General features: G+C 45.9%; 1 protein-coding gene and 1 long non-coding RNA gene across 2 annotated transcripts; one reads left to right on the top strand and one right to left on the bottom strand.

Moving 5' to 3' along the window:
• Positions 1–11072: 11072 nt before the first annotated feature.
• Positions 11073–14609, bottom strand: LOC138917707 (uncharacterized). The gene is made up of 2 exons (XR_011426144.1): positions 14221–14609; positions 11073–12436 (listed from the first exon to the last, which is right to left on the bottom strand). It is a non-coding gene; the product is annotated as an uncharacterized lncRNA (long non-coding RNA).
• TCF23 (transcription factor 23) lies at positions 13057–17201 on the top strand. Its single transcript, XM_014731248.3, has 3 exons — positions 13057–13500; positions 14239–14481; positions 16303–17201. Exons 1-3 carry the CDS (start codon positions 13312–13314, stop codon positions 16480–16482), a joined length of 612 nt encoding a protein of 203 aa, XP_014586734.1. The 5' UTR covers positions 13057–13311; the 3' UTR covers positions 16483–17201.
• The last annotated feature ends 215 nt before the right edge of the window (positions 17202–17416 follow it).

Here is a 17416-nt window from a genome sequence, read left to right as displayed (position 1 = left end):
TTCCACATTCCTTCATTCGTGGCTCCTCTCCTCCATCTTCAAAGTCAGCACCATTGTATCTCTATGACCACTCTTCCATAGACACATCTCCCTCTGACTCGAACTCTTCTGCCTCCCTTTTCAAATTTCAAAGACCCTTGTGATTACACTGGGCCCTGCTGGATAATCCAGGATAATCTATTTTAAAGTCATCTGGTTAGCAACCTTAATCTCCCCTTCTCTTCTAACATTTTCACCAGTTACAGGGGTTAGAACATGGGCATTTGGGGAGGCATTATCCTGTATATCAAAACTATAAATGTCCTTCCTTTCCAATTTGGATGCTGTTTATTTCTTTTTCTTTCCCACTTGCCTTGCTAGAACCTCCAGAACAGTATTGAGCAGAAGTGATGAGAGTAGACATCCTTGTCTTGTTCCTGATGTTATAGAGAAAACATTTAGTGTTTCATCATTAAATATGGTGTTAGCTGTGGGTTTGTCATTGATGCCCTTTATCAGGTTGAAGAACTTCCCTTCTGTTCCTACTTTGCTGAATGGATAAAAGGATGTTAGATTTTGTCTAATATTTTTTCTGCATCTATTGAATGATCATGTGGTTGTTGTCCTTTATTCTATTAATATAGTGCATTACAGTAATTGATTTTCGAGCATTAAGTCAATTCTGCATTTTCGCTTGGACATGGTGTATAATTCTTTTTACAGGTTCCTGGATTCTGTTTGTTTGTATTTTGCTGAAAATTTTTGTGTCTACATTCATAAGGGATATTGGTCTCTAGTTTTATTGTGATGTCTTTGTCTGGTTTTAGTATCAGGGTAAAACTGACATCGTAGAATGGGTTGGGAAGAGTTCCCTCCTATTCTTGTTGGAACAATTTGTGAAGGATTGGTATTCATTCTTATTTCAGTGTTTGGCAGAATTCACCAGTGAAGCCATCTGGATCTTTGTGGGAGGTTTTTATATTACTAATTCAATCTCTTGTTATATTTCTTTTGAGATTTTCTATATCTTCTTGAGTTCATTTTGGTAGTTTGTGCCTTTCTAGGAAATTGTCTGTTTCACCTAAGGTCTTTATTTTTATTGGCATACAGTTGTTCATAGTATTCCCTCTTAATCCTTTTTCTTTATGCAAGGTCAGTGGTGATATCTCCTTTTTCATTCACTATTCTAGTAATTTGAGTCCTCTCTCTTTTATTCTTGATCAGTCTAGATAAAGTTTTGTCAATTTAGTTGAACTTTTCAAAGAACCAACTTTTAGTTTTGTTCATTTTCTCTATTGTGTTTCTGTTCTCTATTTTATTTTTTTCTGCTCTAATCTTCATTATTTTCTTCCTTCTGCTTGCTTTGAATCTAGTTTGTTCTTCCCTTTCTTGTTTCCTAAGGTGATTAGATTATTGATTTGAGATCTTTCCTCTTTTCTTTAACAATTTTTTTTTTTTTTCCTGAGGGAGATTTGCCCTGAACTAACATCTGTTGCCAGTCTTCCTTTATTTTGTATGTGAGCCACCATCACAGCATGGATACTGATAGATGAGTGGTGTAGGTCTGTGCCTGGGAACTGAACCCAGGCCACCACAGCAGAGTTTGCTGAACTTAACAACTAAACCACTGGGGATGGCCCTCTTCTTTTTTAATGTAAATGTTTATAGCTATAAATTCTCCCTCTTTTCCGCTGCTTTAGCAGCATCCCATAAGTTTTCATATGTTGTTTTTTTCTTTGTTTTTTTGCTGAGGAAGATTTGCCCTGAGCTAACATCTGTTGTCAATCTTCCTCTTTTTGTGTGTGAGCTGCCCCCACAGCATGGCCACTGACAGATGGGTGGTGTAGGTCCACACCCAGGAACCGAACCCAGGCTGCCGCAGTGGAGCACACCAAACTTAACCACTAGGCCACCGGGATGGCCCTGTGGGTTTTTTATCTTTTTTGTTTATTTGTTCTTCTGTGAGGAAGATTGGCCCTGAGTTAACATCTGTTGCCAATCTTCTTCTTTTTGCTTAAGGAAGATTGTCACTGAGCTAACATTTGTGCCAATCTTCCTCTAATTTATGTGGGATGCTGCCACAGCGTATCTTGATGAGCAGTGCTAGATCTGCACCTGGGACCCAAACCTGCAAACCCCAGGCTGCTGAAGCAGAGTGCACGAACTTAATCACTACGCCACTGGGCTGGGCCCTGTTGGGTTTTTTTGTTTTCATTAACTTTGAAGTATTTTCTAATTTCCCTTGCAATTTCTGTTTTGACTTACTGGTCATTTAGAAATATATTGTTTAGGGCTGGCCCGGTGGCACAGCGGTTAAGTTCGCACATTCTTCTTCGGCGGCCCAGGGTTCACTGGTTTGGATCCCAGGTGCAGACATGGCACCGCTTGGTAAGCCATGCTGTGGTAGGCATCCCACATATAAAGTGGAGGAAGATGGGCACGGATGTTAGCTCAGGGCCAGTCTTCCTCAGCAAAAAGAGGAGGATTGGCAGCAGATGTTAGCTCAGGGCTAATCTTCCTCAAAAGAAAGAAAGGAAGGAAGGAAGGAAGAAAGAAAAAGACATTGTTTAATTTCTATATATTTCCCAGATTTAGTTCTACTGTTGATTTCTGACTTAATTCCATTGTGGTTAGAAAACATATTTTGTAAGATTTTTATCTTTTTAAGTCTACAGAAGCTTGTCTTATGCCCTAACATATGGTCTATTCTAGAGAATGTTCCATGTGCACTTCAGAATAATGTACAGTCGTATGCCACATAATGATGTTTTGGTCAAAGACAGACCACATATATGACAACGGTCCTATAAGATTAGTACCATGCAGCCTAGATGTCTGGTAGGCTGTACCATCTAGGCTTGCGTAAGTGCACTCTGTGATGTTCCCACAACAACAAAGTCACTTACTGACACATTTCTCTAAAGGTATCCCCATCATTAAGCGACGCATGTCTGTATATTCTGTTGTCGTTGAGTATTCTTTGATGTTTGTTAGGTTTAGTCAGGTTACAGTGTTGCTCGAGTCTTCTATATCCTTACTGATTTTCTGCCTAATTGTTGAACGCTGTAAAGTTAAGATTGATAGACCAGGCGTGAGCCTTTCCTGAGTTCATTGCTTGGATGAAAGAAGGTCCTGCAATCTTCAGTGAGGCCCTCAGGACTCTCTCTTCCTCAAAAGCAAATCTCCCTTAAAGAGTTGCCAAGGGGGGCCAGCTCCGTGGCCAAGTGGTTAAGTTCGTGCGCTCCGCTGCGGCGGCCCAGGGTTCGGATCCTGGGCGTGGACTTGGCACTGCTCATCAGGCCACGCTGAGGCGGCGTCCCACATCCCACAACTAGAAGGACGTGCAACTAAGATATACAACTGTGTACAGGGGGGGTTTGGGGAGATAAAAGAAAAAAAAAAGATTGGCAACAGTTGATAGCCCAGGTGCCAATCCTTAAAAAAAAAAAAAAAAAAGGAAGATTGGCAATAGTTGTTAGCCCAGGTGCCAATCTTTAAAAAAAAAAAAGAGTTGCCAAGGGATGGAAGAGTCAAGGTCATTAAATAAAAATTTCTAATACCATCTCTTCTCCATTCCACAGTAAATCTGAATTAAGACTATCTTAGAGAGGGCCAAAATACCTTGTTTCCAATGCCAGGATTTGCCTTTAACAGACATATATGTGTACTAGTCTGGGTTCTCCAAAGAAACAGAACAAATAGGATATATCTATATCTATATCATTAGCTAACTATCTAGATATAGATATATCCTATTGGTGTCTCTCTAAGAAATTGTCTGTTTCATCTAAGTTATATATTTTTTGTTGGCATACAGTTGTGTATATCTATATCTTATTTATAGATCTAGATAGACAGAGAAATGTACAGATAGATAGAGAGAGAGGTTTATTATAAGGAATTGCCTCATGCAATTATGGAGGCTGAGAAGTCCCAAGGTCTACAGTCAGCAAGCTGGAGACCAGGAGAGCTGATGGTGTAAGTTCCAGTTCAAGCCTAAATCCAAAGGCAGGAGGAGAATGAGGCCCCAGCTCGAAAACAGGCAGGCGAAGAGAGAGAATTCTCCCTTACTCCTTTTTGTTCTATTCAGGCTTTCGATAGATTGGATGAAGCCCACCCACATTAGTGAGGGCAATCTGCCTCACTCAGTCTACTGATTCACACGTTACACTCCTCCAGAAACACGCTCACAGACACACCCAGAATAACGGTTAACCAAATATCTGGGCACCCCATGGCCCAGTCAAGTTGACACATAAAATTAACCATCATAGTATGTAAGTGAAAGATAAGATGCCCTTCTAAGGATCTGTGATACCTAGATTAAAGGAGATTTTGCCCTTATCAATATTCCTTTTCTTCTTTTTTTTTTTTTTCATGCTTCTTCTCCCCAAATCCCCCAAGTACACAGTTGTATATTTTAGTTGTGGGTCCTTCTAGTTGCCGCAAATATTTCTAATTGTCTCCTTTTTTGGTACCAAGGAAGTTTTTTCACCCCAGGGCAAGTCATCATAATAAAATTAGGAATGAGTAAGAGATGTGGCTTGTACAAAGTGAGAGAGGGACACTTGTTAAAAGGTTGTTGGTGGAAATGGACAACCAGACAAAAATCTCAGTCTATCAGTTTTAGGAAGGAGGGAATATGGAAATTGAGATCCAGCCTTACAGACTCGGCGGCTTCCCTGGATGTGGGACTTTCAGTGCTAAAACCAAACAGTCCTGGGCGAACTGGACACTTGGTCAACCTAGAACTTGAGTCCACTTGTAAAATATTCACGTTTCCCTAAGGGCGTGAGGACCCCAATTTGAAGATTGCTGTTCTCACAAAAAAATTTCTACAGTAATTTCACTTTACACTAACCACTCTCTCCCTTACTTTGTGTTAATTACTATATGCTTAGTAAAACGTTATTGACCAAGTGAATGGAAGTTCTCTAAGCATTTGGCATCCAAGTTGGAAATGTGATACTGTAAGGCGGTTGTTATAGTTTGCTAGTTGTTTCCTGTTGTAGATGTTATCTACCACACACTCTTCCCACCCCCCACTACTCTACCCCAGGGCAGAAACACTTGTTCTATTTCTTTCAAATGCTATGTAGCATGCTCTTTCCAGAAATCAGCCAATGTTTGTTGAGAGGATGAATGAATGTGTAAATTGATAGTTAGCTAAGATAATTTGACCTTTGTACTGTTCTGTTTCTTTTCCTTTCTTTTCTGTTTGGGTTGTACGTTATAATATGATAAGAAGGTGTCAGACAACTGCAGAGAGGCAAATATTCAAAAAAGGAAAAAAGATAAATTCTAGAATCTCAAATCACTCAGTTTCTAGTTGTTTGCCAGGAAAATTTTAAACTGAATTATTAAGCAGAATGTATGTGAGCTCCTAGAAAGGAAACAGATGATCACAATGGCCAGAGTGGGTTCCAGTAAAACAACTTGCAGAGAACATACAGCCATCTGGAAGTGGTACACATCCTGTGCCATCAGGGCGGCAGTTACATCTGGCCTTTCACATTCCAGGATAAGAAATGTACTTTGACCATGCCAACTAAAACACAGAAGCCTGTGGTAAGCCCCAGAATGCCAAATGCCCTAAAAAAGTAGCTCACCTAGATGGGAAATAATTAGCATATTCTCTCTCTGTAGTCTAGCTATTTGGGAAGTCAAAATGTAATCAGAATCCACACCATTGATTTACCACGAGAAATCATAGTTGCAGGGACTGACCTACTGCTTTCAACATCATCAATATCCTCAAATCATGTAGTCAGACCTGCCTGGGAGTCAGAAAGGTCCTTGATGCATGGTCTCAGAACAAGGGAATTTGCACAAGTTAATAAGCTGATTGCCTAATAGCACCAAGTTGAGAGTTAGTTTATCTCAATACAAATACTCAAAGTCTGTTGGGCAAAGATTTATCTTTTCTTTCTTTCTTTTTTTTTTAATTGAGGTAACTTTGGTTTATAACATTGTATAGGTTTCAGGCATACAACGTTTTAATTCAACATCTGTATTTACCACAGCATGTTCACTACCAAAAGTGTAGTTTCCATCCATCACCATATAGTTGACCTGTTTACCCATTTCGCCCTCCCTCCACCCGCTTCTGAACAGTGCTGGGATAAGTATTGCCAGATTTGTCTCTGTGACTCTCCTCTTACTCTTCCAAAGTTGCTTGACACATTCTTTCAAACTAGCTACTATGCAGACTTGGTAGATGGGAGCTGAAATTCGCTCCCCTGTGCTGTGACCCACTGTGAATTGCTTCTGCTGTTCAGCGGTGCAATTTACCTGATCCGCAAGTGCTTGTAGGTACCTATTATAGTTCTTAAGTACTTATTACATAAATTTGCTCATATTACTCTTACTTCCTACCTTGTAAATGAGTTTTCTAGCCAGGGAATTATAATAATCCCTATGTATTTTGATTTCATCAAAGCTTTTGACAGAGTATTGTGGGAAAATGTGAGCCAGCCAGTTGAACTACTGTTGTTTTTTTTTTTTTCCTTTTTCTCCCCAAAGCCCCCAAGTACATAGTTGTATATTCTTCGTTGTGGATCCTTCTAGTTGTGGCATGTGGGACGCTGCCTCAGCGTGGTTTGATGAGCAGTGCCATGTCCATGCCCAGGATTCGAACCAACGAAACACTGGGCCGCCTGCAGCGGAGCGCACAGACTTAACCACTCGGCCACGGGGCCAGCCCCCTACTGTTGTTTTTTTTTGCTTTTATCTCTTATTGTTCTTTGAAGTATACAAATAATACAGAAATAAATTCCATTGTACAAAATTCGAACAATACAGAAGTATACAGAGTAAGATTTAAATGTTGGCCTTGACCCTCTTCATATTTTCTCTCTGTCCAGGGATGTCCTCTATTTTTGGATATAGCTAATATCTTGAGTTTATTAATTATAATTCAGTATCTCTGCTTATGTATCTCTAATCTGTCAGTTGTGAATGGGGTGTGTTAAAATCAACTATAACTGTTGATTTACCTATTTCTTCCTGCATTTCTGTCAGTTGTTACTTGATATATATATATTTGTGTGTGTGTGTGTGTGTGTGAGGAAGATTGGCCCTGAGCTAACATCTGTGCCAATCTTCCTCTATTTTGTATATGAGATGCCGCCACAGCATGGCTTGATGAGTGGTGTCTAGGTCCACACCCGGGATCTGAACCCGCAAACCCAGAGTTGCCAAAGCGGAGTGTGCAAACTTAACCACTACACCACCAGGCTGGCCTCTTTTGCTTGATATATTTTTGAGGCTGTATTTTCAGGTGCAAAAATATGTTTATGATGATTGTCTTCTTCTCCTATTGTTCCTTTTATCATTTAGCAAAACACAATAAACTTTAAAGACAAACCAAGCAAGCTTTCTTCTTGAGAAGTTGGAAAATGAACGCTAGGGCAAAACTGAAGAAATGAGAAGGAAGAAAATAAAAATGATAGGAACAAAAATTAATGAAATGGAGACTTGAAAAGAATATAGATTCACACCCATTAAGATAGTGATTATAAAACAAAAACAAAACAGAAAATAACAAGTTTTGCTGAGGAGGTGGAGAAATTGGAACACTTCCTTGTGCTCTGTTGGTGGAAAGGAATGCAAAATGGTGCAGCTACTATGGAAAACAGTATGGCAGTTCCTCAAAAAATTAAAAATAAAATTACTGTATGATCCAGCAATTTCACTTCTGGGTATATACCCAAAAGAATCAAAAGCAGGATCTCAAAGAAATATTTGTACACTCGTGTTCATGGCAGCGTTACTCACGTGAGCCAAAAGGTGGAAACAACCCAAATGTCCATTGACAGATGAATGAATAAACAAAATGTGATATATGCATACAAAGGAATATTATTTAGCCTTAAAAAGGAAGGAAATTCTGACACATGTTGCAACATGGATGTACTTTGAAGGCACGCTAAGTGAAATAAGCCAGACACAAAGGACAAATACTGTATGATTTTATTCATATGAGGAACTTAGAATAATCAAATTCATAGAGACAGAAAGTTCAATGGTGGTTGCTAGGTGCTGGGGGTAGGGGGAACAGGGAGTTATTGTTTAATGAGTATAGAATTTCAGTTTTGCAAGATGAAAAATGTTCTGTGGATGGATGGTCGTGACGTTTGCACAGCAATGTGAATGCACTTAATGCCACTGAACTGTATACTTAAAAATGGCTAAAATGGTACATTTTATGTGTTTTATCACAATTTTTTTTATAAATAAATAATTTTTTAAAGGATATAGATGGGGTGGCCTGGTGGCATACTAGTTAAATTTGTGCGCTTTGCTTTCGTGGCCCAGGGTTCGTAGGTTCAGATCCCAGGCACAGACCTAGCACTGCTCTTCAAGCCATGCTGACGTGGCATCCCACATAAAGTAGAGGAAGACTGGCACAGATGTTATCTCAGCAACAATCTTCCTCAAGCAAAAAGAGGGAGATTGGCAAGAGATGTCAGCTCAAGGCCAATCTTCCTCACACACACAGACAAAAAGGTACAGAATATGAAAAAAAAAACTAAAAGCTGGTCTTTGAAAAGATTGTTAAGTTAGGCATACTTCTGGCAACGCTGATCAAGAACAAAAAGAGAGTTGAGTGCAAATAAAATATAGAACGAAAAAAGGGAAAATATCTAGAGACATAATGGAGATTTAAAAATAATAAAAGAGGGCTCCTGGGGCCAGCCCCATGGCCGAGTGGTTAAAGTTCCCGATGCTCGGCTTCAGCAGCCCAGGTTCACAGGCTCGGATCCCAGGCATGGGCTCATCAGCCACGCTGTGGAGGCATCCCACGTGCAAAACAGAGGAAGATCGGCACAGATGTTAGCTCAGGGCTAATCTTCCTCCAGCAAAAATAGAGGAAGACTGGCAGTGGATGTTAGCTCAGGGTGAATCTTTTTTCTTCTTCTCCTTCTCCTCCCCCTCCGCCTTCCCCTCTTCCTCCTCATTCTTCTTCTTCTCCCCAAAGCACCCCCAGCACACAGTTGTATATTCTAGTTGTAGATCCTTCTGGCTCTGTTATGTGGGATGCCACCCCAGCATGGCCTGATGAGTGACGCCATGTCCACACCCAGGATCTCAATAGGTGAAACCCCAGGCCACCAAAGCAGAGCATGTGAACCCAACCACTCGGCCACGGGACCAGCCCCGGGGTGAATCTTCCTCAAGTGAAAAAAGAGGAAGATTGGCAGTGGATATTAGCTCAGAGTGAATTTTCCTCACCAAAAAAGAAAACCAACCCACCCATATATATACGTATACTATAATAGAGGACTCCCATTCAGGAATAGACGTAGTGAGACTTCCAGGGCACTTCTGTAGCACTGACGCACAGGAGAAGTATGAATGACTGTTCCAGAAGGGGAGGAAGAAGGCTGCTCTTCTTGTCCCCTACCATTGGCCCCATGGTCATGCAGGTGGATCTTGAGCTTGCCAAGTACTTCTTTTTCAAAAGGACCCCAAACAGTATCCAAGAAGTCATTGTTGCAGGTGTAGATGACAACTCCTGAGAGATAGGGTTCAAGTGTTGGAGTGAAGACGATCCTACTCTATATCCACTTCCTCTCCCCATCTCTGTGGACAGAGCCAATCTCACCCAAATGGGACTGTGCACGGGCTTCTTCCTTAACCAGCAACAGTGGGGGCTGATGGGGCTGTGCTGAAACAAAACCCAGGAAGAGGAGAACCTGTCATCAGGACTAGAGGCCAAGGTGGAAGCCACAAGGCTCAACTTCCGTGAATGAAGACTAGTACCTATGTCCTACTCAAGAAGTAGATATCCCAAACCAACTTCAAAAGAGAAGGCATGATAGGGGGCCAGCCCCGTGGCCGAGTGGTTAAGTTCGCACGCTCTGCTTCTGCAGCCCAGGGTTTCGCCAGTTTGAATCCTGGGCATGGACATGGCACCACTTGTCAGGTCATGCTGAGGAGGTATCCTACATACCACAACTAGAAGGACCCACAACTAAAAACACACAACTATGTACCGGGGGTCTTTGGGGAGAAAAAGGAAAAATAGAATCTTTAAAAAAGAGAAGGCATGATAGAGAAGCTGTGCCTTCACCCATCTGCTGCCTTTGTTCTCCCTGAAGCCCACTCAGATCAGTGTGGCAGAACCTGCCCTGCTATATCTAAGGCTTGGCTGCTGAAGATGAAGCCCGAGGCTGGGAGAAAGTTCTAGTTCACAGAGCTGCCCTTACCCATGCATCCAAATAGTGCCAGACAGCAGAGATAGCCAAGCACAGCATGGATCAGAGCTGTGCCCCAGAGACGAGTCTTAGCATGCAGAACCCTACTACCCTCAAGACAAGCTTGCTGAGTCCCAGTCTGCCTTCTCTGCTGCCTGCTAGGGAACTTGTGCAAGAAGTTGGAGCACTAGAAACCGCCCCTGCACCTTTTGGCCTGGGAAGCACCACTCCTTGTACATTAATCTCACTCTCTCCTGGTTCACCACTTAGGGCTTTGTGGACATTGTTTTTCACATATAAGTTTCTTTCTATGCCAGCATCCCTACTGTGGATGCAATGCTGAAGTGAAAGTCTGAGAATCCCAGGTTCATCTGACCATGAGTTTGCAGTCCTTCTGAGGACTGAGCCTTCAGGTGGAGCAGTTCCCTGTGGGTGTCCAGGTCCCCTAACTCTGGAATGCACTTGGGCACAGGAAGATCTCTTTCTATGCGGCTGCAGGTATGACTTTAATACCTGCTTTCTTCCTTCTCTGTGTCCTGCCAAGGCTCAGAAAAGTTGGAGGCAGATCACCCTCCTTCCCTGATAGGTAAGTTCCTACAGAAGGAAAGACGTCATACCCATTTTCCATCTGATAAGGGCTTTCACGGGTTCCCCTATAAGTCTGGCTTTGGCACTGATGTCGTTAAATTTCAGATGGCCTCTGAATGGGATGTTCTGGAAGAGGCCTGTCTTAGCAACAACTTAATGTCTTCTAAGAAAGAGAATATTGAATTGAAAACCTAAGAATCCTCACCACTCATTCCATAGTCCACTGCTCATCTCACAGATGGTTAGAATGCGAGAAACTCTCAGCTGCCCAATTAGCCTCCTAGTGGTGGTAGAGTTTTCTGTGGGTGGCTTTTTAAAAAAAATAATTTAATTGTATAACATTGTGAAATTTCAGTTGTACATTATTATTTGTCACCCACCATATAAATGTGCCCCTTTACCCCTTTATGCCCACCCACCACAACCCTCTTCCCCTCTGGTAACCACTAATCTGTTCTCTTCGTCCACGTGTTTATCTTCCACATATGAGTGAAATCATAAGTGTTTGTGTTTCTCTGTCTGGCTTAATTCGCTTAACATAATACCCTCAAGGTCCATCCATGTTGTTGTGAATGGGACGATTTTGTCTTTTTTATGGTTGAGTAGTATTCCATTGTATATATATCCCACATCTTCTTTATCCAATCATCAGTCACTGGGCACTTGGGTTGCTTCCACATCTTGGCTATTGCGAATAATGCTGCAATGAACATGGGGTGCATAAGTCTCTTTGACTCGTTCCTTTCAAGTTCTTTGGATAAATACTCAGTGGTGGGGTAGCTGGGTTGTACAGTATTTCTATTTTTAATTTTTGGAGAAATCTCCATACTGTTTTCCATAGTGGCTGCATCAGTTTGCATCCCCACCAACCATGTAGGAGGCTTCTGTGGGAGGCTTTTTGAAACTGGTCTGAGGGTCTTGAGACAGGAGCCTCTGTGTCACGACTGTTAGCTCATCACTTGAAGGTTGGCATTGGATACCTTCAGAGTAGCGACATATATATGGAAGTACAAAAGACAGTTTTGTTATGTCTGAAAGACATGGAGTTTTTGCTCTACTTGGCCCTGAACTAACATCTGTGCCCATCTTCCTCTACTTTATATGTGGGATGCCTACCACAGCATGGCCTGCCAAGCGGTGCCATGTCCGCACCCGGGATCCGGGCCAGCGAACCCCGGGCCGCCAAAGCGGAACATGTGCACTTAACTGCTGCATCACCTGGCCGGCCCCAGGCCCAGAGGTTTTACAAGTAAGTTTTACCAGAATTTCAAAGAAGAGTTAGTTCCTATCTTGTATAAAAAGTTGTTTCAGAAAATAGGATCAGGATTGGGGGACAAGGGACATGCAAGATGGTTCTGCTGCAGGCAGAGTTTGTAACTTGAGGGCAGCAGGGGCTCCTGTGGGAAGCTCTCTATTCCTCCAGTCTTCCTCCTCCTAACCAGCTGTATGAAGGATATGATGCAACGCCGCAAACATCCTGGTCCTTTCCTTCAGAGACAGCATCCAGCAAGGGGTCAGACAGGCAAGAAACCCACTGAGGCGAAACAGCATAGCGTGAGGGGCAGCCCTCCAAGCCCAACGGACTGCCTGGGATTTCATCACCTCCACCACTTACTGGATGTTCGATCCTGGGCACGTTATTTTGCCTCCTGATACGTCAGTTTTCTCACCTGTAAAATGAGGATATAAGAGTCTTTTTTCTTATAAGATTGTTCTGAGAAATAAAGAAGCTAATACACACAAAGTGCTTAGCACAGTTCCTGGTACAAAGTGATCGACGAACATTGACCTGTTAGGAAACTAGCCAGGGTGTGGTCGCGCATAAACTGGGGCGCCAATCAAACAGGGAGACATGGGCCCTGGGCTCTGTGGGCTTTGAAGAAGTCCTCCCAAATGACAGGGATGACCCGAAGGATGGGCGGTCTTTCCCCTGGCAGAGCTGGTGGAGGCATCGGGGGAGGAAAGGTAAAGTAAAAGCACTGGGCCGGAAACAGGAGGCATGCTTGAGGGATGAGGGGAGCCCTGGGGCTGGAAGGTCATGTTCACTGGCAAGAGGAGCAAAGGTCCTCTCAGGGATGTGCACAGTCAGGTTTCTGGCACAGAGGAGGAGGTTCAGGGCCCCCATGGACTTGAGCCCCAAAGATGAAGTCGCAGGTCTATCACGGGACTACTGTCAGGGTCAGGCAAGGCTCCAGGAAGGAAGCTGCCTTCCCACCATCCTCCTGCCTTCTTCAGCAGGGGCCTCCTCCCAGGGCTTGGCCACTCCCAACATCCAGCACCCCCACCCCTCAGCCGGCTGGGAGGCAGGCAGGAGGTTTTTGCGGGGGCTGTGCCGGGTGGGCGGTTTTCCCGGAGCAAGGAGCAAAGCAGGACTGAGTTGGCGCCAGCTGCCTCAGATATAGACATAGCTGACTGGATGACCAGCTTGCCCCAGCTAGCTTGAGCCCAAGGGCTCCCTCGGGCACTGTGTTGCTGTCCTGGGGGCTTCAGCACCACACCCCAAGGGTGTGGCGTGTCACAGAGGGAGGCCAGAGGGGCAACAGCCATGCCAGGAATGGGGCAGAGCCTGGCTAAGGCCAAGCCACGGTTGCTAGCAGGCACTGACAGGAAGAGGAGCCGCCTGAGCAGGACAAGGCAGGACCTGTGGGAAGAGACCAGCTGGAGCAATGAAAGGTGGAGCAGAGCTGCCCCTAGCCCGAGAGGGGCCAGGGCCAGAAGCCTGGCTCATGGCAGGGTAAGGAAATACTGGACACGCAGAGGGAGCTGGGGGAGGTAGGGGTTGAAGGGGCTGACATGTCACCTCTGATGGCAGAGCTTCACTCAGTATTACCATTCCTGCCCAAGAAAGGGGCCACTGGCCCCTTTGACTCCAAGGCTCCATGCCTGAGTGGTTGGGACAAATCAGAGCTGGTCTTAACTGGCTCTCTGAGATGTACCAACTCACTTCTCTCAAGGAAACTGGGGCCTGGGGAGTGATGCGGATTTCCCAAGGCCCCAGGGCAGCAGTCAGCAGCAGAGCCAGGACTTCAGCCTGTGTGTTTTGACCCCCGATTTGGTGTCCTTTCCTTTTTGCCACAGCTACCTCTTCATCTTGGGACCTGGCTGGGCCAAGGGTCAGCCCCACAGAGGAGGGCGAGGGCTGTGGTTCCCGTGGCCCCACAGCACCCCGCTAAGCAGGATTCAGACTTGAGTGTGGATGGAGCAAGGGCTAGAGGAGAGAGTACAGGATTCTCAGGGTCTGAGCCAAGCTTTGCTGTCCTGCTGCCATCTGACCCCAGGCAAGGCCTTCTCTCTATTTCCTCAGCTGTAAAGCGGGGCAGGGCTAAGAGTGGACAAAGAGAGAGCAGGCCCTTTGGTTTCTGCCATTCAGAGCACCACTACTCTTGTAGGAAACCTCGCACTAGAATGCTCTTAGAAACCAGGAACAGATGGGGATCCGCTCAGATGCACTCACCTGGGGTCCTCTGTGCAGACTGAGGCCAGTCCTGAGAACGCTGCGCGGGAGCGGAGCCGGGTGAGAACACTGCGCCAGGCCTTCCTGGCCCTGCAGGCTGCTCTGCCTGCTGTGCCGCCCAACACCAAGCTTTCCAAGTTGGACGTGCTGGTGCTGGCCACCAGCTACATAGCCCACCTCACCCGCACGCTTGGCCACGAGTTACCTGGCCCCGCCTGGTCACCCTTCCTGCGCGGACTCCGCTACTTGCACCCTCTCAAGGTAGGCCACGGGCCCAGGACCTCGGGGAAGGGGGTTTGGGACGGAGGGACACTGGACTTGGGCTCCTTGACCTGAGCAGAGCTAATATTGGGGACAGCTGCTTCCTGCTCTCTCACAGGGAGAACAGCGGAGGCTGGCTCTTGGGGCTGGGCTGACCCTGTGTTTCTCATGGGATGTGGTGGGGGTGGTGATTGGAATGCCTTCATAAGAATGCGGTTCCTCAAGAGGAGGGAAATTCAGGGAGGCACCAAGACTCTGGGGCGCTTAGAGGCAGGGGAGAAAAAGGAAGAGGTTGCAAGGCTTGAGCCTGAGAAAAGAAACCACACTGAGGAGAGTCCTAGATTCTGGGGGGCATCACCCCAACGTAGAGTGGCCTTAGTGTCCTCTGGACTTCTGCCTCAGGAAAGATCCCCCTTCGGCAGAACAATGGTCTAAGAAAGCATTACTCTACAAGCAACCAAGCTCACGGGAGGTGGGTGCACCCCTTCCCCCCACCCCACCCAGTGGAGGGGGAGGGGTGGGGACTGGGGCTGGGGGCAGGGGGGCTTCCTGCACGCACCACTTACCAGACTGCAGCCTCCCTTTCCTGAACCTCAGTTTTACTATGTGAAATGGAAGATAACATGAGCCTTCCTTCTCTTCCAGGGTAGGAAATGAGATCATGAAGGAAAAGTATAATTAACAATAATCACCATTGCAGTAACAGCTAACATTATTTGGGGGCTAAAGTTATGCCAGGAGCTGGGCTAAGTGCTTTAGTGCATTTTAATTTTTCAATCTGCACAAAAACCAAATGAGGATGACTTTACAGATGAGGAACCCGGAGTTTAGAGAGATCAGTAGCCACCAAGCAGGCCCAGGGGCAGCACGGCCAGCCGCTGGGGGCAGAGTATACCTGTGTTGTAAGGGAAGAGTCACCTTTGCCCTCTGAGGATAGCACTGTAATGGGGTCAACTTTATTTTTATGGAGGATGCTTTTCACCATCTCTCTCCCCTAAACATCATAGTTCTGAAAGTCTTGAAACTTGAGATTTTTTTCTTCCATGCAAGTATAGCTAAAATGTAAGAATTTGAGACTAAATGGGGACGAGTCTGAAATGCCAATGGTGGAACCTGGTGCAGGATCTTGGGGAGACATAGTCATTTCCTAAGCTGTAAAATGACGGCCAAGGTAAAGCCCTTGCAGGTAGCAGGTGATGGATAAATCTATTGAAGAATGAACAAATGAGAGCCCAGTTAGGCTGAGAACTCTGGCAGCTGGGTGGGATACTTAGCTAAGAGCAGTGCCCCCTCAGCCCCAGGTGGAGGGGCTGCCAAGAGGAAGGCAGACTTTAGGGCAGAGTCAACCTGGCGTTTTCTGGGAGTGCCCACTTTCCTGCTGGAAGGATGAACAATCCTGGGAGGTCCCTGCTTAGAGGAAGCAGATAGCACTGACATCTGGAGCCAGAGGTACTTGGGCCCCGGGCTAGGCGAGAGAAGGGGTGAGCACTGTCCAATGTCAGGAGGAGCTTCTCCTTGCCTGGCTCTGCTGCCCTCCCCACTGCCCAGCCCCTAGCTGCTGCCAGCTCTGCCATCCACCTCCCTCGCCACAGGGCCCTTGCTCTCCTCAGATGGCTCCTCATGTGCCTCAGCCAGGCTCAGTGGTCAGGAGAACATGTGGGGCTGTAAGTGGTGGTGAGCCTGAGAATACTGTCCCTAAAGGTATCATGTTGGGCAAGTGTCTCAGGGAGGAGGGCTAGGGAAGGCCCAGTTTTGGGTGCCAGGGACCACAAGGGGCTGCAATAGTGAGCATCACTCACTTCCCATCCCTGTGTCTTGCAGAAGTGGCCGATGCGATCTCGTCTCTATGCTGGAGGCCTGGGGTGCTCTGGCCTCGACTCCACCACAGCCACCACCTCAGGCCAAAGAACAAAGGAGGCAGAGGTTGGGGCCCACGTCTCTGGAGAGGCAGCTGCTCTCCTTCCCACCAGGCCACTCTCACCAGCTCTTGGTGACAAATGATCATCACACTCACCCTTTTCTCCTAGACTGCAACTCAAGCTTAGGGACCTGGATTCTCTACCAGGCCCTGCCTGTGTACACGCTGACTCTCACACGCTGAATCTGACTCAGACTCAGCTCCCAGGTTCCAGCACCCAGACCAGGCGAAGCAGCAGGAGTTTCTGTGATGGAGAATACTCAGGAGCACCAGGGAGCAAATCCTCAGCTCGGCACCCAGGGGATGACTCCCTAGTGGCTCTTTTGTGGCAGCTACAAGCGAAGTGGGAGAGGAAGAGGTTTGATTGGGTTGCAGCTTGTTAGGGCACCGCCCCTTGCTTTTCTCCCCTGAGGTTCGCACAAACCCTCTGGAGATTCCAAGAAGACAGACATTGCTGCGCAGGTACAGAGGGAGGGGCCTAGGTTGGCAGCGGCCGCAGGTGCTACTGGGAAAGCCAAGAGCCAAACAGACTCTTGCAGTTGTGAGTGTGAACAGAGCCAGGCAGGGGTCGCATAGCCAGGGGGAAACTGAAGAAGAGAACTTGCTTTATTATGGCACCACAAGATGCTTCCTCAACGTCAAAGATGCAGGGAGGAATTTAGGAGTCTTGTCTCTGCATTATGGTCTCTCCAGCTGCGCATCGTCACTCCGTTTTCTCCCTCTCTGGGCCCTGCACTCTTCCACTTTTTTCTTGATATGAGTTATATTTACAGGTTAAGCCATAAAGTTTACATTGCTTACATTCCAGTTTCCAGAGAAAGTTTTGGATAGTCCCAGCTGCCTAGTTTGAGAAGATCTCACCCCCAAGCGGCTCTACCTTAGCTGAACCAGGTAGCGCCTTCAGGCCTTGCACGTGGAGGATATCGCTAGACTCAATTACATCCTGGAGGGACCTTAGAAGGAGAACGTGTATGTTTCCCAGGGAATGGTAATTACAGTCTTCTCTTTCCATTATGT

The sequence above is a fragment of the Equus caballus genome, chromosome 15 (genome assembly GCF_041296265.1).
Source record: "Equus caballus isolate H_3958 breed thoroughbred chromosome 15, TB-T2T, whole genome shotgun sequence".
NCBI lineage: Eukaryota > Metazoa > Chordata > Mammalia > Perissodactyla > Equidae > Equus > Equus caballus.
This window is presented reverse-complemented; position numbering and strand designations above follow the sequence as displayed.

Excerpts from the sequence above, each read along its gene's own strand:
- TCF23 (XM_014731248.3), top strand. The coding sequence starts at position 13,312 with ATGCCAGGAATGGGGCAGAGCCTGGCTAAGGCCAAGCCACGGTTGCTA. Across the intron at positions 13,501-14,238 it reads GAAGCCTGGCTCATGGCAGG|ACTGAGGCCAGTCCTGAGAA; the intron begins GTAAGGAAATAC and ends TCCTCTGTGCAG. Across the intron at positions 14,482-16,302 it reads GCTACTTGCACCCTCTCAAG|AAGTGGCCGATGCGATCTCG; the intron begins GTAGGCCACGGG and ends TGTGTCTTGCAG.